At 40.8% G+C, this 22,938-nt stretch overlaps 1 protein-coding gene across 6 annotated transcripts in view; it reads right to left on the bottom strand.

Moving 5' to 3' along the window:
- Positions 1 to 22,184, bottom strand: part of ARMC3 (armadillo repeat containing 3) — a 116,564-nt gene extending 94,380 nt beyond the window's left edge. For 2 of the 6 annotated variants that reach the window (XM_043541319.1, XM_043541322.1), the window contains exons 1-5: positions 19,508 to 19,664; positions 15,500 to 15,694; positions 11,571 to 11,619; positions 6,220 to 6,337; positions 2,674 to 2,799 (exon numbers count right to left, since the gene is read on the bottom strand). In XM_043541319.1, the coding sequence (XP_043397254.1) occupies positions 2,674 to 2,799; positions 6,220 to 6,337; positions 11,571 to 11,618 (292 nt within the window). In that variant the 5' untranslated portion in view covers position 11,619; positions 15,500 to 15,694; positions 19,508 to 19,664. Of the gene's footprint in view, positions 1 to 2,673; positions 2,800 to 6,219; positions 6,338 to 11,570; positions 11,620 to 15,499; positions 15,695 to 19,507 lie in introns of all 6 variants that reach the window. The other 4 variants (XM_043541323.1, XM_043541321.1, XM_043541320.1 and 1 more) reach the window with 4 other exon arrangements.
- Positions 22,185 to 22,938: the final 754 nt, after the last annotated feature.

Genomic DNA, 22,938 nt, shown 5'->3' with positions numbered 1-22,938 from the left:
TTTTTGAAGAAAAGAACAAGGGAGAACAAGTGTTCCTACAACTATAAGGTACTAAACCTGCTACTACAATGACTAATTATAGAAGCCAAAACACTAATACAAGATGGAAGAGGTGCACAGTAAATTGACACATGCTAGACTCCATCTCTGGCCAAAGGTAGTTGAGAAGGAGCTGAGGGCAGTTAATCCGTGCAGCCCTATACTACGCGCACATGCAGAATTCATGCCCCCGCAGGCTTCCTTGCAGAAAAATGATTTTCTGATGGGGAAGCAAAGGGAAGCCGCAACAGTGGTCACACACTCCTCCCCGGCAGTGTGGGCCTGTCATTTTGGGCACCCAGAGCAGCCAGTAGAGAGAGAAATCACTGCGGGGGAGGAAGGGGAGTGGGCTGGGGATGCTCCAGCTGGTGGCTCCTACCCTGCACCAGACTCAGTTCCTCTTCCCCTGCAAGAAATGTCCAGGGCCAGGTCAGACCCACCTCCAGAAACCTCCCCCAGCTGCAGGAAGCTCTGCATAGCCCCCTGCTTACTGTCCCCATCACTCGTCCGTCACAGGGGGCGAGGTAACTGTACGAGGAGCTGCTCCCCGTCCACCCAACCCCCATGCATCTGGACCTCCCATACCCAAGCCCCAGTGCTGAGCCTCACCCCTCCACACCTATATTCCCCACCCTGCTGAGCCCCCCCCTGCATCCGGACCCCCTCTGAACCCCTCCCCTGTGCAGCAAGACCCCTCCCCCCATTAAGCTGCCTGCACCCAGAGTGTCCCATACAGAATCCTCTTACCCCACACCTGGATCCCCCCACACTAAGCCCCTCCATTCTTGGATCCTGCTGAGCTGAGCCTGCTTGCCCCACACCTGGAGCAGGGCTAAGGCTGGGTGTGCATGAGAGATTCTGTCCCTCTCACTTGCTATCTTGGTGCACCTGGTTGGAGGGGCATGACACTGGGGCGTTTCTGGGGCAGACCTGGCCCTTGTGCTATGTCAGGGTCGGGTGCAGCCTCACCACCAATTCCATATCCCGAGGAGGGCTGCAGGGTGATCTTCCATCTCCATGCAGCCAGTGGCCTGTGTTCCCCACTGCCATGCTGGAGCCTCCACATTTATTAGTGACAAATAAAATATGCAGAATTTTAAAATATTGTGGGCAGATTTTTTTTTTTAAGCAGAATTCCCTTAGGAGTATTATACAGCCTCAGTACAGGGCAAGAGGATATGTAGGGTGCATGAGCAGGCCAATCAGGCACTGCTATCAAAAATCTCCAATCAAAGGTGCAGGGATACATGCATACTTAATGTGGAGCATCCACAGGCACACTAATCAAAGAATACTTGCTTCTGACAAGTTATTTAACTTACTAGTTATTATAAAGATTTAGGCAGCAAACACCCAAACCTAACCTTGGGAATAAACAACAATTTGTTGTTTGGCAAGGATGAAGGTTTTTTTTAATTGCCCTAAAATAATCTTTGAAGAATTTGTTTTTCAAAGTAATCATTTTCTAATTTCCTGATGACACAGCACACATAGCAAATTTCATATCTGATTATCAAATAATGTAATTTTTATGGATTTTGTAAAAACTATGACAAAGACATTTTGAGAGAGACTTTTAAAAGATAGTATTATTGTTGACCATTTGCTTAGCATAAACACAGACAACAGGAGACACAGGTTCAGGAGCTGACTTGAGACACTTACTTTTGAAACAGTTGATATCATAATATTATGATGCTGTGTTGCAGCCTATCAACATGTCACACAATGTTCATGTTTGTACTGGAGGAGAAACAGTTAGAGGTGAACATACATAAAAGGAAAGGACCTAGATGTTTATGGGGAAGATCCTTCAGACCTGACCTTGAGGCAACTGTTAGTGCACCAGAAATGGGAGTGTGTTCCAAAAATAAGGGGCAGTATGGAAGAAGGCATGATGATGAAAATGGGAAAAACTTACAATGGGAGTCAGTGAGAAAGAAGCTTGGTGCGGAGCAAAAGGGGCAAGAGGAAGAGTAGGAAGAAACCAGAGCAGAAATGTAAGCAGGTGGGGAACTGTGCAGTGCCTTGAAGGTCAGAACCAGAAGCTAGAACTTGGTATGGAAGGCAGAGGACACAGTGAAAAGATTTAAATAGGGCATGACAGGAAAAAAATTGGTCAGGTTACTTACAAAAAAGTGACATCGTCTGTGATACTAGCAGGGTGGAAACTTATAAGTGACTGTAAAAATACTATTTACTTATATCTTCTTATTTTCTTAGATAACTTATTTAACCATAGCTTTTGGTGGGGATGGTAAGCAGTAGCTAATTCTTTTTCCTCTATTTTCTATAAAAGGGGAGTGATCAAGCCTTTCTAGACATGCTAGAATTCCAGTAGCTAGCCACTGGAATTTAGACCTAAATTATCACATCAATATTAAATTGTTTGTGGTGAAGTGTATTTCTGGTCTAACTATGGTATATCACAGAAAATTGAGTTACACCAGAGATAAAGTTGGCCCTTTGTTGTTGTTTTTTAAATTAGATATTTTTCATATTAGCAAAGAAACAAACATTAGTAGGATGTTTTAATTTGTATCAAAGTTTCATTTCACATGCCACCTATATCTGCATTAACTGTATTCCTACAAAATACAATTTAATGAAAAAAATTAAAAACGGAAGACTTACTATTAGAAGCCATGATCCCAAATACCATGGTGGCATTTCTTCGCACAAGTGGGTCTTCATGTGAGACTAGTTTAAATAAAGGTTCCACAGCTCCAAGACCAAGGAGTGTCACTTTGTTTTCATCACCTAAACAGTAATTAGGTTTAAATTCTGATATGAATGATTGAAAATACCTTACACCAGAATGCAACAAAAAAACGCTAATACTAATGCAATATACATACATATTAATATAAGGTATTATTGATATCAATCTCTTTATTGGATTACAGAATATATTTCAAATAGTACCAAAATGATCTAAAATAAAGCAGTCTAACATAACACAGTCATTAAAATTCTTTGATGGAATTATAGCCTTAAACACTGCAGTATTAAACATAATACACCACATGTAAATAAAAAAATGTGTGGTTCACAAGGATGCGATGTCACATCCAAAGCTGGATTAAAGCATAGGCACTAAAGGCCCGGGTCTAAGACCCCAGCTCTTGGAGTCATATGATCACCTCAGACTCCTCATGAAAATATAAAGTAAGTTTCTAGCCCATATGATCGTGAAGAAAAGTTTGAAAATGTGAACCAAGTGTAACTGCTTGTCTTCAGAGAGGCTGGAACAACAGCTCTGAAAGTTGTGCACGGCCCTATGCATCTCAATTGGGTGTTGATCAAAGGCCCACTAGGCTGGAGGGATACGACCAACACCAACCTAACAAAGGAGCAAGGAAAAAGCAAGATCCATGCCACTAACCCAAGGGTTCCCAAAGTTTTGCTGGTATGATCCCTACTGGAGCCCCAGACAGCATGAAGGACACCATTTTGAAGAGCAAACTGACATTCTCTGCACGGTCTGACCTCACACACTCCATACATACGAAGTCACACTGTGCAGAGGACACCATTTTGTAGAGCAAAATGGTGTCCTCCATGCATCATGACCTTGCACACACCGTACATAGAAATGGGTATGGAGGGAGTGGAGGGAATGGAGTGGAGAGTGCTCTGTCCCTACTATGTGCTGGCCAAAGTAGCTGACCAGGCACACAATGAGGAGACAGTTGCTCCATTAAAAGGGGTGAAATAACTTACTCTACTGCATGAAAGTGGGAGCAGAGAAGAAATTGTTCTTGGGGCAGCGCAGCTACACACCAAGGGTATGTCTTCACTCAAGAAGTAACTCATGTTATCAGCACTCAAGTTACCCATCTCAAGTTAGCCTAGCTTAAGTGAGAGCAGCTACACTGTAAAGTAACACTCAAGCTGCTGTGTTTGCACTGGTGCTGTACTCTCTCATGTGTGGTGCTAAGACTACTGGGGGCACAGCCTGTGGTTCTTAGCACTGCAGTAAGCTGAGTTGCTCCATCAATTATTTCCCAGTGAATTGTGGAAGAACTTGTCTGTCCCTTCAGGGCACATGGGGTGGGGGTGGGGGGACGACTATGGGAAGGCACTGGAGGACTAGCAGCACTTGAGTGGAGCTAGCCTGTGTCCACACTGCAGAGTTGTCATGTTAGCAGCTGATGAGTTGCGCTCACTCAGGTTTTAGCCTATACTCCCTCTTGGGCTAGCCAATTCAAATTAACTGCACCAGTGAACCTTTTTTTGTATGTGGATGGGACTCAGGTTATTACCTGAGTTAACTTTGCAGTGAAGACAAGCCCAACTACCTAGAATATGTCGCCACTGCAATCGGGGGCGTGACTGCAGCTCAGGTAAGCATACATGCACTAGCTTTAATCTAGCTAGTGCAGCTAAAAATAGTGCAGATGCAATGGCATGGACCATGATGTGTGCTAGAAAAGTGAGCATGTACCTAGGTTTCTGGGTGGGCTTGTATAACCTGTGCTGCATCTTCACTGCTATTTTTAGCTGTGCTGGCTAGATTAAAGCTCGCACAAATATGCCTACCTGAACTGCAATGACATCTCCAACTGCAGTGCAGACACACCCCTATTCAGGGCTGATTGCAAAAGTACACTCTAGCCCGCTTGTTAGGATATAGATATTCAGGTCTGTCTGCAAAGGCTTATACTTTAAGAATTTAGGTGTATTCTTATCACTTAGCTAGTTATAGAGGTATAAAAGAAAGAATCAAAATCACTGTCTACCAGTGTAAGGGCCTTAAGGCAGTAATTTTGATTCTTTCTTTAAATCTCTATAACTAGCTAAGTGATAAGAATACACCTAAATTCTTAAAGTATAGGCCTTTGCAGACAGACCTGAATATCTATATCCTAACACCGTTGTGGGGTCAGAAGAACATTCACATCAATAATCTGTTAAATAGTTAATTTAGCAGAAACAACAAACTAATATATTTGTTATTTTTGGACATGATGGCAGATACAGTATTGTTGCAGTGAGCAAAGGGATAGCTGTCAAGAGCTGTTGGGGTGGGGAACAAGGAATTCAACCCCCTCTCCTCAAATTTACAGTAATCTCTGCCCTGCACAAAACATTGCTGCATCTCCTCCTCAGAACCTAAAGCCTCAACTGCATATTGTTTACCAAGCCCAGCCTGCATACCTTCCAGCATTCCAGAAACCCCAAATGCTCCCTAGCCAGCAGTCAAAAGCTTCAGCTTTTCTCTAACAACTTTAACAATGTCATCAATGTCTGTCAATACAAAAATCTGCAGCCCACAGAAACCTTACAATTTAGGGCAACATAAAATAGATGGAATATCATATAAAAATAAATTAAACTAAAGATGCCACTACAGTACACTAATTAGACTAGACTGGGTGGAGTGGAGTGAGTGGGAGAGAATTTGGGAAAGGCAGGGTCACATAATTGTGGGTTCCTTTATTAATTATTATTATTATTATTGTTACCATAAGACCTAGGAGCCCCAGTCAAAAACCAGGACCTCATTTTGTTAGGCCATTTTTTAGGTTCTGTAAAAACCCAGAACAAAAACATGGCCCTGCCCCGATTTATGTTTGATGTGCCACACACATAGTGCCTTTATTATACATATAATTTAAACAAGAACATTTAGGGGATTTGAAATATTAGACACTTGTTTGATTCCCAAACATGTAGCAATGATTGAGACTGGTTGTTCTCATGAGGATCTTCTGCTATGGAAGTACTGTTCTTGAAAAAAAGAAAAAAGAAAAGAAAAGGATTAAATGCAAAATACAAAAACAAGGAAACAAACAAATCCCCAGAGACACAAAAAAAAAGCTTGAAATAACTATTTCTCCAATTTAAATTATGTACCGCTATAGCAAATTGTCATATGCAAAGAAAGAATTTCTTGTTTTCCAAGATGCCACAATCTCATGCTCAAGATAAAACAGATTTAGACTATCCTACATTCAGGGTAAGTTTTATTATTAAAAGATGCAAAAAAATTAACTTCATGCAGAACACAGGACTTCCTTATAACTGTAAATAATACATGAAAAATATTTTACAAAATTCCAATAGGAGCATTTACTGCCAAGCAGGATAGTTAAATATGGAAACTAAAAAAATGCCGGACAACTACTCTAGGAAACGTAGGAAATGTGGAGAGAGACTGATCATGAAAAGACAAACCTTTTGATGCAAATTTATATATAGCATCACATGCTTTAGCCAAAACTTCCTCTTCTGGAGAATTAAGCATCAGCACCACTGTTGCTGCTTTTTTGCTTTCAATCGATAAAGGGTCAAACTACAAATACAAAAGAGAAGAGAATTTCCTCAGTCATACTAAGCCTTACTGTTCAATGCAGCAGCCCACTATATATATATATTTTTAAATCAGACTTGATCCAGTCTGAGATTTATAGGCCAGCTAAATACGTTTAAATGGGTTTTCCATATACTCAATAAGATTCAAGGACATTTTTTCATCTTTCCTAATAACAGCTTGAGCTTCTGCTGAAAGATAAGAGGGCAAAAACTCACCTTTAAAATTGCTAATTTAACACAAAATTATAAATTCAGTGAAACTAATTATACAGATGACACACGCAAAGTTTTATTAAATTACTTACCAACAAGAGTACGTACTCACTCACTCTGCTGATCTCTGAAGGAGGTTAGTGGTTTTTGATTTGACACCTATATTCCCACACCACCTGCACCTATATCCCACCCAGCCAGGTCTCAGATCTCTGGGCAGCAAGCCATTCTGCCTAAAAGCCAGCAGCACCTGTGCTTTGCTTTCTCTCCAAAGACTATGAACAGTATATTGCCAGCAGTTTCAAGTTACCACAAAGCTCCTTCTAAGCAAGCACACGTATTCTTAAAGTAAAAGGATTATAGCAAAAACATAATAAAAACAATAATCAGATTTAAACACACTAAACATACCAGATTTATCGGGCTCGAGTAGGCCACAGTCTTTCCAATCCTCCCCTAAGGACTGGGGCCCCCATTGGGCAAAAGGTTCTGTCCATTTGCTGGATCAGAAAGAAGGCCCTAAGTCAGTTCAAACCCAGCCTTTTTATATCAAAAGCCCTTTGTCTGTTGGTCTCTGGAAAACCGTGTTTGAACCAGTCCATGCAAGCGTCCTTGGGGAGAGGGTACCTCCCTGGAGAGGTTTACAACCTGAGTGATTCATCTTAGTCATGCCCCACTGTTTTTGACTCCTAGAGGAGCTGTGATAACTCTCCCCTCTGGAATTGTACACAATCCCTGACCCACAGTGATACATAACCTTAGTACAATATGTTCCCCAAAGATATTATATGCGGTTGCAATAACAGTCACAGTGTGTTTGGCAAATACCCATCTGATAAAATGTGTGAAATCCTGGCTCCACTGAAGTCATTGACTTAAATGAGACCAAGACGACATCATATGTGAAAACTCTGGGAAAATCTTCACACTTCCTTGTATAACCAGAAAGTCCTGAAGACAGCAGTAACTATGTGATTTCATCATGCAGAAGAGGTGAACCCATGTACTCACATGTTGCATGGGGAATAGGTTTTGCCCTGGTGCACATTCTGCTGCACTCCTACATTGTGGTAGTTTTTTAAAAATAAAATGATCCTTCCTGTGCTATCTTTTCCCAAGATCCCTTGTTAAACACCTGCTCTTCATGATCTTATGCTAGTTGGAGCATTACCCTGACACGGTCTCTATTCAGATAGCTGGAAGTGGTACAAGTGTTCATTTCCATTTCTGACCTCTCTTATATAGAAAGAAACCTTCCATCAAATCCAGCTGCTCTGACTCTCTTAACAGACTGTTTGAAACAGACATAGGTTGAGAAAGGGCAATTTTTTAACAAGCCTTTTGTTCTTTATTTAGACTGAAGCATTTCTGAAGACTTTAAAATTCAACCACGAACAAAAAGTAAGCTTTTTTTTTTTGGCTTTAACATACAATTTTTGTGACTTTGGGAAAACAGTCTTCTATCCCGGCCATATCACATTCAATGACTGTGTCAGAGTATCTGTGTTAAAGGGGCTAATATATAGCAGACTGCTAAAGTCAGGAAGATTTCCTAATCCACAAATGTATTTTTATTTAAAATTTAGTAAATTAAAGCATTTAAAATACAAATCATGGCATATCTAATATACATGTTATATATTGTATTAGTACTAGTATTCTATTAAATATATCTATACCATATAATTACACACTTTAAACCATTTATTATTTGTATTGCTATACTACTCTTTAGTGCCTTTTCATATTACTAATACATCAGAGGTCCATGTTGCTAAATAATCCTGAACATTGAGGTCACCAAAATGTATATACATAGCTCATCAGTCAAGGATATCACTTAGGACCAGGTAGATCACTCAGATCTTGCCCTGAACTGCAGGATGTGCTAGAAGAGGGCAGATGAGGGTACAGGAAGCTTTTTGTCCCCTATCCTCAGTGCACATGTGCAGAAGTAAGACGAAATATGCTCCTAGGACCCAATCCTACAAACTCCTCCTCGCAAAACTAGTCCTTACCATGTCATTAATTCCACTGACTTCAATGGGGCAACTCACATTAGTAAAAGTCTGCAGGACTGGCCCCCTAGAACTCCCTTGAATGCTATGAGGGGATTGCTTGGCTAAGGCACCTGTCTGTGCTTATGCCCATCAAGCGATGTTGTCAGCTGGCTTGACAATATGGCCCAGCAACCCCCACATAGTTCATGCTGTGATCAGCATCGGGCATGGGAAGTAGTGCAATTAGTTAATCCTCACAGCAGCTCTATGAGGTATGAGCATAGTGAGCCAAATTCTGATCCTAATGTGCAGCCCAAATGACAGCTCTATATGCTGGGGATCTATATGGGAATCTTTTCCCTAGGCTGTAGAGAGGCAATACAGCCATTCCATGGCCTCTACAACAGCCTCACAGCTGCAACAGCCTATGTGGTTGGTTCACTCTCCCTGCATGGCAAATGGCCACAGGACAGCTGAGGATCTCTTGCCACACCTTCACTCTTCCCCTGTCCCAACCAAAAAATCTCTCTGTGTGCTGGGACATAGGAAACCCCTATAGAGAAGAACTATGTGGTAAACACAGGATATAACCATTCTGAGAGTCAGACAATCCTGTCCCATCCCACCCCTTTCTAATTGCTGGATCAGGGCCCTTTGATGCAGTGGAGATTTAAGAGATTAATGTCATATCCCTCATTTCTACTTCTACTAAGGTGACTACATAGCAAGTGTGAAAAATCGGGACGGGGTGGGGGGTAATAGGTGCCTATATAAGAAAGAGCACTAAATATTGCGTCTGTCCCTATAAAATCGGGACATCTGGTCACCCTAACTTCTACATTTATATTTCAGCTTGTAAAGGTTTGGGAGCCTTTAGGGTGAAGGGCTCTATATATTGTAAATGTAAACTATTGATAGATTCTAAGGCCAGAAGGGACCATTGTGATTATCTAGTCTGATCTCCTGGCCATAGAATACCACAAAATAATTCCTACAGCATATCTTTTAGGAAAGCATCCAATCTTGATTTAAACATTGTAAGTAATGGAGAATCCACCCCAACTCTTGGTAACTTGTTCCCAACTGTTAAAAATGTATGCATTACTATTATTATACTACATCTATACTAAGCAGATATGACAAATTGAGCTGATAACCAATAACAGATATATATACACCACCCTCCAAAATATTCTGCTATCTGAAGTCTAGCTGGGACTTTTAGCAAACAGCCCGTAGGAAGGAGCAGTGAGGAGCTTGGAGGGAGGTACGAAATCATCTGTGACACTTCTTCATGGGACACAGCCATCATAATTCCCCAAGTGCATAGCTAGCTCTGCTGGCCAACACGTGAGAGGGTGGGAGGCAAAGCCATAGCTCTGAACCGATTTTTCTTGGATTTTAGTTTTGTAATTTTAAATAAGTGGGCAGGTGCTAAAAGTCTGTCTGAGCACTTTTTATTTTAACTTGAAAGGAAATAAATAAAAACCTAAAAGAATACTCCTTGTCCCTTTCCACCCAGCTGTGCCTGGAGGATGCATCTGTGGCACAGCCTCTGCACTCCCTCAGGAGCTGTGGCTGTGATTTGGGCTTCCCTGATGCAGGCTACATAAAGGAGGAATTCTTGCTCCCTTCCCTCACCCCTGTGCAACTGCATTAGACATAGCCTTGAGTGATTTCTCTATAGCTTTAGGTTGTGTGCTTCTATAAACATTTGGTTAGGCTAGAAGGTAAAGATATAAACAATACTGGAATAAACCATAACCTCACTTTTTTCTGAAACTTCAGAAACTTAGGCTTCTTGAAATTGTCATAGGCAGTTGCAGACCTTGCAATGATATTAGGCTTTGAACGGAAGGGTGATTTACAGTTAACATTCTAATGAGCCACCTATTGAAGAGGGAGGGTCACTTTCAGCCCTGGTGAAAGCTAGAGAAACTCCACTGACTTCCAGAGTTGGGCCTGCCTATAAAAGGGATGAATCTGGTCAAAATATTTAGCTGTGGTGATGAAGTGGTAGATATAGAATTATAGATTCTGAGGCCAGAAGGGAGAATTGTGCTCATCAAGTCTGACCCATAAATAAATATTTATTTTAAAAAATTCAGTCCTGATTTTAAAATGGCCAGTGATGGAGAATTTACCAAAACATTAACTGTTGGTAAATTGTTCCAACAGTTAATTACCCTCACTATTTCAAAAATGTACACTTTATTTCCAGTCTGAATGTCTCTAGCTTGAACTTCTAGCCATTGGATCATGTTATACCTTTGTCTGCTAGACTGAAGAAACCATTATCAAATATTTGTTTCCTATTTAGAGTCTTATAACCTGTGATCAAGTCGCCTCATAACCTTCTCTTTGTTATGCTAAATAAACTCAGCTCCTTGAATCTATCACTATAAGGCATGTTTTCTAATCCTTTAATCATTCTCATGGTTCTGCTCAAAACCCTCTCCAACTTATCAATATTTTTCTTGAATTTTGGATGAATCTTGAATGAAGAAGACTGAGCTGTTTCTCATGGGGGGAGTTGATAACACAGAATCCACAGTGCTAGAGCTTGAAACATCTGTAAATCATTGAGGTGTGTGCAGTAACAGAGCCATCCACGCTGCTACACAACTAATCCCATTGAGATGAGAATGTGCCAGCTCCACAGTTTGAACGCCATGGAGTTTTTGGTTCTTTCCCCCTTCCTCTGATGTTTACAGTGTGAGGGGAGCATATAGACTTTAGAGAAAAACGAAGCTTCGATTATTTCATACATTACTGTTTATAAACCCCGCCAAAGATAACATTCTTCATAAAAACAACACATGCCTGGTCACTGTTTTGCATATTGTCCAAAGAAAGCATAAATGGGATCATCTTTATGAGACATTTTTAGAATGCATGCGGAAGTTAGTGGGAGTAAGGGACTATGTAAGAAGGGTATGATTGGAGCCTATAATTGTGTAATATGTTCATTTCACAGCACATAGCATTTTATAAACTTACCACATCCTTGGGAGGAGGCTCCACTTCCTTCTTTACTTTTTTACCCATTCTAAAAACAAACAAAAAAACAAAAGCAGTTAATAAACAAACAAGTGATGTTGTGTGTCTTAGGACCTAGTTCACCAGGGATGTTGTACAGAAGCTTTTAAGACAGGCTCTCCCACCTGTTTGACCCACCTAGCCAGTCTAGACAAATCTTAGAGGACTCTTTTGCACGGAGCAACAGTAATTTCATTGGCTGAAAGTCATCCCTCAAAGGCAGCAATATTATATTTGTGCCACAGAACAAACTTCTTAACACTTGATCACACCTGGAGAAGCTTAAATGCCAACTCAATATACTTCTGAAAAGTGATGAAGAAAGAGACACTAGATTGGAAGGCAATGTGATACTACAAGGTCAGGTTGTAGTGGTAGTTGTTGTTTCCATATAGGAAATATATTAAGGCTTAACTTTTCTGTAGGTTTAGGTTCACAAGCATGCACAAAACTGTGCACCCATTTATTACAACTGTACATGAAAATAGGCGTTTAGTTGCATAAATGTATTTTTCCATGGATGGTTGCAGTAATTACCCATACAAATATAGACAGACAACTCTATGAAGACACACTGGCATTTACAAGCAGTGGAATAACAACACTCTGTGACTGTTGATAAGGGCAGATTAGCCCCTGGAAGCGGAAAGGGAAAAGAAGACAGAACAAATTATTTAATAAAACTCCAGAGCCTGTTTCTCCGCTGCCTTGTACCTTGTGTAGTCATATGCATCTGTGAAAAGTGAGTGTAACATACTTCAATTCTGACTTGACAGTGTTTTCATTCACTTTATACAGAGATCGATAATTACACAAGGTTCAAGGCAGTGAAGAATCAAGCGCTTATAATTTTATCATGGGATTTTACTCAGAATGCAGATGAATATGCAAGTAATGCTACACTTCCCTACACTATTCAAAGAGTTTTTGGGTCCTTGGTAATGTTAAAAAGCAGTATGATCCATATGAATGAGCTTTAGTATGAAGGAATCGTATATTCAGTGGGCTAACAGCCTTTGGCCTCACTTCAGGAGCCTAATTACCCTACACGGACAGTTACTTCACCACTACAGTGACTATCCTGGGTTTCAGTACATTTTGTCATCAAATAGTATCATCAGTTTAGTTACCAAAAAGCTCCCTTTGTTTAGTGGCCACTTTCTGCTAATTAAAAAAATGTGAATTTTATACTGAATTGTCTCAGTCAATTGGGGTGAATAGAGGTGGAAAAGATATCGACCCACAATTTTTAGAGCTGGTCAGGAATTTTCAGACAAGACAGCTTTTCATCTAAAAGTGCCAATTTGTCAAAACTTCAAACTCTTCCAGTTAAAGGGGGAGTAATGACAAAATCCTTTTTCGGGAAGGATTCTCAGATCCAGGATGGAATTCCTGCTAACAGTGAGCCCATCACCAAGAGCCTGGCGGTTATGGCACTCACCTGGGATACAAAAAATGGGAGAACTAAGTTTAAGTCCTTACTCTGCCTGATTTAGAGCAGAGACTTGAACCCAAGCCTCCCAAGCCACAGGTGTATTCCCTAACTATAGGGCCACAGAGTCTATTGCTTTTATTCTGGCCCAATGAATATTTAATAATTTATAAAAAGGGGAGCAGCTCCAGCACCTGAGAGACCCACACTATAATAGCTTGTTGGGTAGAGCATTCAATCAGGCCAAGCAGGGAGCTGAGCCTAAATCCCCCATGTCTCCTGCATGCCCTTTGAGTACCATAACCACCAGGCTATTCTGGGGGTGGGAATGTTACTCTCCACAATAAATTTCAAGAGGTCTCAGGCTCATCCTGCTGCAGAACAAAGGAAGTTTTTCAACAGCATGTTTTCCTGCCCCATGACAATTTTCAATTTCCCAGCCAGTTCTAATGGCTATTCCTCAGTAATGCAAATCCCTATTGCTTGCTGACTGGATGGTCAATCTGCATATTGACCATATGGCTATTTCTCAATAATCACATAGTATGCATATTCTTGGGCTCTGACTTCCTAATGCCCTCAGCCATATATGTCCACAACACAGCTGTCTGCCTCTGATCCTTATTCTTCCTGACCCCTTTCAACTTTCCCTCCTGTACCTTCTTGCTCCTGATAAAGGCTAAGAATTCCACACACATAGATAGAATCCTATCATATGAGATTACAGTCTGTCACTTTACCTTATTTTGAATGTTTTTTAAATTGTTTCTGATGATATTTGCAGCCAGATTCTCTGGTAGGGTATATCAACCTAAACCAGGCAGATTTGGTTTCAGAAGGACTCCCCATACTGAGGAGAGTCCTCCGGTGGTGTAGGGTTGTTGGAATGAAGGAAGCATGGATGGAGGAAAGGTCGCAAGGCTGGGATGTCTTATGTCCTGGTGATCCCCTGCCTTCCAGAACAAGTCCTGGGGACTGCACGCAGCTGGCATAAAGTAGAGCAGTCCTAAGGCACAGGATTTCCCACACAAAATGCTGTAGTGTGAATTTATTTCAGAGGTTATTTTCCATTCCTGTTGCTATAACTGTCAGCTATTTTCCCCTTTGCTTTTCTTTGCATTCTGACTAACACTTGCACCCACTCAACCAACCTTTGTTTCATTCTCTCATCACCATACCTGTGATATCAAGGCTTCATAAAGACAAGTGAGGGATTTTACATTTTAGTCAACTGTTAGCTAAGGGAAGTAGCTACACCAAAAAACAAGTAATAGTGAGAAGTGCAGTTTCTGCCAATTTCCGCTGCTCAGTCCCTGGACTAAAAAAACTGTATTCCAGTTTTAAGTATATGCAAAATTCAATAAACTTTCCCCAGCTGAAAATACAGTGCCTTGTTCTCATGTGCTTACTCAGTAGCTTTTTATAGTCTGTAAAGTAGTTTGCCTAACTGGGTTATGTAGTAAGGTCCTTTTAAGGTTAGAATGAAAGGAAAATGCAACACATCTAACTGAAAGAGAATACACTCCTGCTTTTTAACGGTCTTACTATTTTTTATTCTCCATTGTTTCTAATGTTATTTTAAAAGCTTGAAAATGAATGTATTTTAATTATTTTATTAATTAATTTAATTATTCAATTAAATATTTAGAATACAGACACCCTTCCCGTGAGATTATAACTTTAATTGTGGTCAAATTTTGGGTCTAAACTACTTGTCAATATGTCCCTTTTAAAGATGGAACTCTATATTAATAAAAAAGCAGTATCACCAATTTGAATTTGAGAACCTAGTAAAGGATCTTTTAACCACAGTGATGCAGAAAATTGTTCTCTCATTCTAAAAGCTGTTACCATCACAAGTCCTACACTTTTCCTAAATTACTTGAGATCAAAGAATTAAGGGCATAAAAAGGGCTTTTAATAACTTAGTCAAGTATAAAATTAATATTCTATGACAACTGGCTTTTTTATACTGAGGAGTAACACATAGTACAAGTGAATTTTCAATGCATCATTCCCCAATAAACTTGAGGATTAAATGAGTGTGAAGAAATAGTTTTCCTTTCCACTAATTCATAGCAGAGTGATGGATGACAAGTGAACTGTAAGGAAAATAGTCTGTAAAACTTGCTCTGAAAAATGTGAAAAGGTCCATTGAAATTTGCAGTGTTCAAACACACTCTCAAATCCTAACTGTTCCTATACAGTACCAGATGTCTACTTCTACTCCCAAACCCAAACACGTCAGTTTGTATCCACAAACAAAAACTTACACCATGGTGGGATCAGATATTTGCACTTACAAAGCTACTAACTGCCTCCAGTGCTTCCCTTCACCCATTATCTAAAACTCAAATGACAGAAGGAACAGCCTAAGACCCTGCAAGCCCTGAGCAGCAGTGAGCTGTGAGACAAAGCAAAGGAATAAGAAAAAAGCACTGCCAGATGTGGAACTTACCTCTTTGTCAAGAAATCAGAGGTCAGTTCTGGGGGAAATTACTTCCTGTGGAGATGGGGTAGAGAGAGAAGAATGTAAGGATAACTTCTGAGCAGTTATTTATCACTTGATCCACTTCTGAAGCTGACAGTGCCCTTGTCTAGGAGAGCTTGTGGCTGTGTTACTGCCACCTTTGCCACCAGCTTCAAGTTTTTCCTAAGAAGGACCCAGAAATGTATTATTTTTCTTCAAAATGTTAATTAGTTTGACTTAATTAAAATGAAAACTAATTAGACTAGATAAAGTCTAGGTATTTCTTCTCCATTATAGAAATCCAACCCTTTCTTTCTGTCCCAACAGCTAAAATGCTTGTCATCTCCTGCCTTGATTACTACAGCCTAGCCTACCAAAACAAGTTTAAACTTCTCATCTTTACCACCAAGGCCCTGTATAACTGTGCCCAGCCTACATCTCAGGTCTCATTTCATACTGCTCCAACAGTAATGCCCGCTCTGCAACTCCCTTTCTTTCCTTCTCCAACTCCTATCATTGAACTTTCTTACATCCTGTCCCCTATGTATGAACAAACCTCCCAAACCCAGTACACCAGGCCCTCACCCTCTCCTCATTCAAACTGGCTTCCTCCCTACAGACAGCGACTCCTTCACTCTGCTCCAATGGAAAGCATGCTGCTGTAGGTTCTGGGGATGGGGGGTGGGGGCCCTCTTGAGACAGTACTGCTCCTTCCCTTCCTTAATCTCTGTGTGGGATCATCTGTAAATCCTACCACACAGTTCTTTTTATTTGCCTTCTGATTTTTGAACCTTTAGTGTCCACTTGAATAATATTTTCAAGCTTTTCTTCACAACCATAAGGGCTAAAAACTTACTTATTTTTTCATGGAAGCTGAGATTCTCACATGATTCCAGGATCTGGGCTCTTAAAAATACACCAATATCACAAGACTTGTGATAAAAATCACAGGAGTTGGCAATACTAACAGTGATTGGTAGGGTTACCTTTTTCCATGTTGTTCCCCAAACATACTTTAGACCTCTTCTGAAGAGAGCCCCTCAAAGCACTTGGTGAGAGGGTATTTCAGTCTTCATGCTCACTGAACCCTTGGATTTTGAAACCATCAATTGGGTACCAATTGCAAGGATTTTCTATTGTGACATTTTTTCACTAAGAACGAATCTTGTCTACCAATTCGTTTCAGATAAATCAACAAAACAGCCAGTGACACCAATCTGGGCCTTGGCCTCAGAAACCACACGTTGGGCTCAAATCTGAGCAGGCATCCTAGATGCACAAGGATCCATATGCCCTTTAGCAACCTTCTATGCCACTCATCCTGTGACAAAAATAGTATATTAAAAAAGTACTGAACTACTACATTTTATTTTCAGAAAAACTCAAAGTAAGATGTTTATCACGAGGACACAGAGACTAGTAGGTGAGTCACTCGAACCCTGTCCATGTGCAGCTGAAAACATTCAAGTCATGTCCTATTAAGACTGTAGGCTATTTGAGGCAAAAATGGTGTCTTTCTCTGTTTTGTATAGTATAAAGCATAATATGTGATTAATAAATGAAGAAATTGAATTAATGGGTAGAAATGAGAGAAAAAGAAAACAGCAACAGGGTTTGTTAGGCACAGAGAAATTGCCATACTGGATCACAACAGGTCCATGGAGTCTAGTATCCTGCCTCTCACAGTGGCATGTACCAAATACTTCAGATGAAGTTGCATGAAACCTGCCCTCAAATCAGTCTTCCAAACTTGCAACTGTTAGTGGTTTGCTAATTCCTTGAAGCATGAGGTTTTATATCTCTAACAGTTTTTTTTATCTAACACAATTGTGGATGTTCTTATTAGCTATAGAAATGTTTATTCCCTTTTTTAATTCTATTCTATTCTGAGCCTCCATGATATGTTGTGGCAACGAGTTCCACAAGTCAAGTATGCATTATGTAAACATGATTTCATTAGTTTTAAATTTGTTGCTTTTCAATTTCATAGACCATTCCCTTTTTCTTGTATTGTAAGGCTGAGTAAATATATATACTTGATTTATCTTTTCTATACACTATTCATTTTATTTATATCCTTCTTTATTGTTCTCTCTGAACTGTCACCTCTCAAAACAGGCCTTCCCCATACCACCCCAAATGTCTTCATTTAGCAGTCTTTCCAAGCCTCTAATCATATTCGTTGGTTGTCTCTCATCTCCTTCAATGTCTGTTATATCTTTTTCAGATGTGATGACCAGAAATGAATACAGCATTCCAGTTTCCTTTGTAGTAATGGCTTCTAACATGGCATCATAAAATTTTAGGTTCTACCAAGTTCCTTGAGCGGAAGTTTTCATTGAGCTGTCCACAACGTTAATAAGTCATTTCCCAGAGTGGTTACAGATAATTTAGAACACATTAATGTGACTGCAAAGTTCAAACTATTTCTTCCAATGTGCATTACCTTGCATTTATCAACAATGACTTTCACCTGCCATAGAGCAGCCCTTCACCTAGCTTTGTTATGTCACTCAGAAGTTCCTCACAATCTTCTTAAATCTTGATAAAACTAAATAATTTTGTCTCATCTCCAAATTTTGCCATCTCACTGTTCTCTCCCTTTTCCAAATCATTAACTAACATATTACATAACACCAGACCTAGTATATATCCTTGGAGAATCCAAGCTGTGACAATTTGAATGAGGGAGATTTTTAAAAATTATGTGTGAGATTTTAAATGTCACGTTGAGACACACAGCAAAATCCCTCATCCCAAGAGAGAGAGACTTGAAGAAGAACTGCTTTAATATGAATCTAAAATAAATGAGACGTGGCAGTTATGCAATCACTTTCTGTACATTAGCAGCAGGATATTTTTAATACTCAAGTCAAGGAGTGTCTGCCACTACCTCACAAGCAAGCCATTTTAAAGGGTCATATAAATCAGAGGTTCCTAACTTTTCAGGCAGCTGTGCCAGTTTACTAAACTATGATCTTGATGGTAACAAACAGTGCCTCTTGGTTCCCATTTCAGTTGTGTACATTCTCACAGTTTTTCACAAAGTTGCCAACTCTTAAGATTTTATCACAAGTATTGCAACATTTGGTGTTTTTCTTAAAGCCCTTTCTACTGGAGTCATGTGAGTATCTGAGAATCTCAGCTTTTATTTTATTTTTAAAGTAATTTCTATCCCTCGTGGTTGTGGAGAAAAGCTTGAAAATGGGAACTCTAAAAGTTCAAAAGCCAGAAAGAAAATAAAAATAATGTAAAATTAATATTTTAAAGACTCATTTTTAGGGGACTTTGACCCTTGATTTTTGAATGCCTGGAGTTCACACATGACCACAAGCCACCCAAGAGAACAGAGTAGCCACAAATGAATGGGAAGCAGGCAGAGACTCCAGGTTACTAAAAAAAAGAAAAGAAGTACTTGTGGCACCTTAGAGACTAACCAATTTATTTGAGCCTAAGATTTCGTTAGCTACAGCTCACTTCATCGGATGCTGTAGCTCACGAAAGCTTATGCTCAAATAAATTGGTTAGTCTCTAAGGTGCCACAAGTACTCCTTTTCTTTTTGCGGATACAGACTAACAGCTGCGACTCTGAAACAGGTTACTAGAGTTCACCATTAAGGGTCTGATCTAGCTCCCCTTAAAGTCAAGAGAACAGAAAGAACTCCTATTGACTTCAGCAGGATTTGGACTGGATCCAGAAAGAGGCAATTTAGAGTGCCAGTCCCAGAAGCCTGAAGTGCCAGCTGCTAACATGATAGACCACTTGTTGAGAACTACTAATGAAGACTGGGAAATTATTCGCTTAAGGGACAGCAATGCAGGCAGAGACACGGCAAGGGCAGGACTGAGGCGGGCAGACAGACAGACATTACACCTCCCCCACACATGACACACACGAGCGTTGTCGGCCACTCTCCCCCACCCCGATAGACAGACACCCCCCCCCCCCCCCCCCCACGCCGGCTCGCCCAGCCCCGCGGGGAACGTGCCACTAACCCGCGGCGAGGGGTGCCCACTGCCCAGGGGTGCCGCCGGGGCCTATCGCCAGCGCTCTCCCCCGCCTCGCTGTTGTTTGCCGGTTGCTAGGGAACGCCGAACGTGCCCGCTGCGCACGCTCCCGGAGCTCCCTCTGGCGACAGAGGGAGGGAGGAGACAGCGCCGAGGCTTGTGGCGCATGCGCACGCGACCTTGTCGCGGGGTCCGATCTCGCGTCGCGGATCGGGCTGCCTGGGGCTGGCAGCTGGTGCTGCGGTTAGCGGCGCAGGAGGTCGGGTCTGAGTGCGGTGCATTAAGTGGCGGGGCGGAGCGATCGCACCCATATGCAGCCCCTTTGGGAGGAGGCCCTGCCCCGGCCGCTGGGAGGTTTCAAAGCGCGGGCCCTGGGGCCGCCCAGCAACGCTGCTCCCGAAGCGGGGGCTGCGCGGTAAAACCAGGGCTGGGGGTAGGAGCCGGGGCTGAGACGAGGGCAGAGGGGAAATCCCCCGCCAGGGAGGTGGGAGCCGAGCGGGTGAAAGTGACCCAGATGCGGTGAGCCAGCTGCTTCCCCCTCCACAGGACGGCGCAGCTGCGCGCCCACGGCCCAGGGCTGTGCTGAAAGGCGCGCTGCCTGCCCGGCGGCTCTTCCCTCCCTCTCTGATAGGATGTATTGAGCTGCTAAAGGAGGCTTGAGTCAGTGAAACCCTTTACAGACGCCTTCCCCCTCCAAAAATTAAAATCGTCAGTGTTTATACGAGTCCCGTATCAATGGACAGGCTGTATAGCGCCAAGTCGCAGCTCACCTTTGTGTCAGCGGCTGTTCTGGTTGCCTGAGCTGGGCTGCCTTTTCCTTGTAATCCCTGTAAATAGAGTTTCATTCCTTTTTTAAACTATTATTTTTATTACTCTTAGCACTTCATCATTTACCTTGGTTACTGCTGAGTAGATGGATGTCATTGTGCTATTTAGTTGATACTTTCATAGTAAATAATCATTGAAAATATTAATAGTTGCTAGTAGCTTCAGCAATCAGGGCTCACACTGTTTCTAGTACCGCTTCCTGTTTGTATTGGGATATGTTAGTTTTTAATTCTAATTTTTTTTTTGCATATTTGATGTACAAATTTATTCTATGGTGTCATGTGACATTAAGGATGACTGATTTCCTGATTTGGTGTCAAAACTTAGTTTCTTGTGATTCACCAATAGGGATTGCCTTTGTCAATGGTTATTTTGCCTCTCTAGCCAGCACCCTTGTGCTTTTTTCACGTCACCACTTGTGTGTTGAACTTGGTTCCCAAATAGTCACTACAGACCAGATTTGTAAAGGTTGAAAGCACCTTGACGCTTTTGAAAATCTCCCTAGTTGCCTCAGTACCTTTAGCATCGTACCCTTAAGGCCAGGTTTTTATCTTTTGTGAAATCCTTCTCAAAGGCAATTTCTACTTTTTTTTTTTTTTTTTTTTTTACTAAGTACAGATATACGCCCCCAAGATAGATTGACAACCACAAGTATTCAAAAGTCTTGAGTTATATACCCAAAAGTTCTGAAATTAAAATACATAAATACATCTGGGTTTTTTAAATTTCCCTTTTTGTTCCTGAGTCTTTAGGGCACGCTAGTTTCATACTTTCGCTGTTACCTCTCCCAAAGAATCCATATATTTAAAGTGGTTGTACATTCCTATAACATTCAGTATCATTTTTGACTTCCAGTAACATGGTTCCGCTGCCCTTTGTAAGTGAAAACTTATTTAAAATCCTTATTTCTGCAAGTAATTCCTCATCCTGCAAACACTGAAGAGCACACTTTACTCTTCTGTCACTTCATTTGTAGCATACATACATGCTGATTTTTTTTCTACTGAATTGTTTATACTAATTGCATATTTTAATTTTATGTATGTTACATATTTTGTTATGATACATTTCAGTGATGTTCTTCATTCTGACAAGTGTACTGTTCTGTACTGCCAAAATCAAGGATTTTTTAAAATGAATTATTCTGTTACTCCTTTGCATTGGTTGCCATTTGGTGAAACTAAAGTGCCTTGTCTCCACATGTTTTTACAGGGGGACAGCAAATAGTTATCCCACAGAAAAAACATATTTTCTTAACACTGAGGACAGACTATAATGCAGACTCAAATGTCAAATGAACCATTATTATTCATAGCTTGACAACTCTGATACTGATTGTGTGGCTAACGCTGCTCCTTCACCGTAAGATGTATTTATGTTTGAATGTGTGCTGCCCCTATTTGTGTAGGTTTCATGGAAAACCAGTTAAAGCATTTTAAATTAAAGGAATTAAGAGAGGCTTTCCCACCCTCAGTTTCCTTTATTAAGGGCTTGTCTAGATTGTGTGACACTGAAAGTGTGATGTTAATGCACATATATTACAGTGTTGTAAACCCCTGTGTTGAAGCAGAGTTAGGTGGCCTTAGTTTTGTCAACAGCAGCCAGGGCAACCATAGAAGATTGCAGAAATCCTTCCCCAACACTATTAATCATCAGGTCTTTGACCTGTTTTGAACATTTTTAAAATTGTGTGTAGTCCATGTGTATCCCCTGTTTGATATTTTAAGTCCAAAGGAGTGATGTTATGGAGCACTCAGCTGAACTTTTCCTGTAGAAAAGCCTTTGCAGTATTTCATAGATATCAATTTTGGAATGACAAAATTTCAATAAATGGTGTAAGATTAAAATTTAAGGTGATCTTGCTCCTTCTTTCTGTTCTAAGCTGGTCAGGACACCTTTCATGGGCGGGGAGAATGAAGGCCTGATAATGTCATGGTAGATCCTGTTGTGCACAACAGAGGGTGTTGGCCTAGCTGTCCAATGATCCTGTCTATAAGCAGTGCAAATAAAGTGGTGACACTTGTTCCACTAGAATTAACTGATTGATATATGTTTTGGTGCTTTACCTCTAAAGATTTCTCTTTGATTTCAGCCTCTACCAGCTCATTAACCACAAATGATAGAAACTTTATCTTATCCCAGAAAAATTTAACTTACACATACAGCATTTGTTGTGTTTAAACCTTTCGTACATCATGATAGTAATATTGAGTCCATTATTGTGATATCCACAACAGTGTGGGAACACAATCTGATAGGCACAACAAAAATATTTTCAGCTCACTTAAAACATTGTGATGTTGTGTCTCAGCACATATGCAGAGAGCAGGGCAGATCAGTTTGCTCTGAAACATCCAGAAATAGGGTGTGGCAGTTACTAGATATGCTCTATATTTGTTTCTGAAGCAGTATAGGATGTTTTCATTGTAGGTAAGACACTTCCTGTTTACTCACCTTATAGCGGAGCCGATCAGAGCTCAAAGGTGGGAAATGTTATAAATATATCTGCTGAAGACAGTCTTGTGACGTCAGTGGTTGATCAGTGCAAGAGCCTGCACATTTCTGCACATGCATCCGACAAAGTGGGTATT

Source organism: Chelonia mydas, chromosome 2, assembly GCF_015237465.2.
Source record: "Chelonia mydas isolate rCheMyd1 chromosome 2, rCheMyd1.pri.v2, whole genome shotgun sequence".
Classification (NCBI taxonomy): domain Eukaryota; kingdom Metazoa; phylum Chordata; order Testudines; family Cheloniidae; genus Chelonia; species Chelonia mydas.
This window is presented reverse-complemented; position numbering and strand designations above follow the sequence as displayed.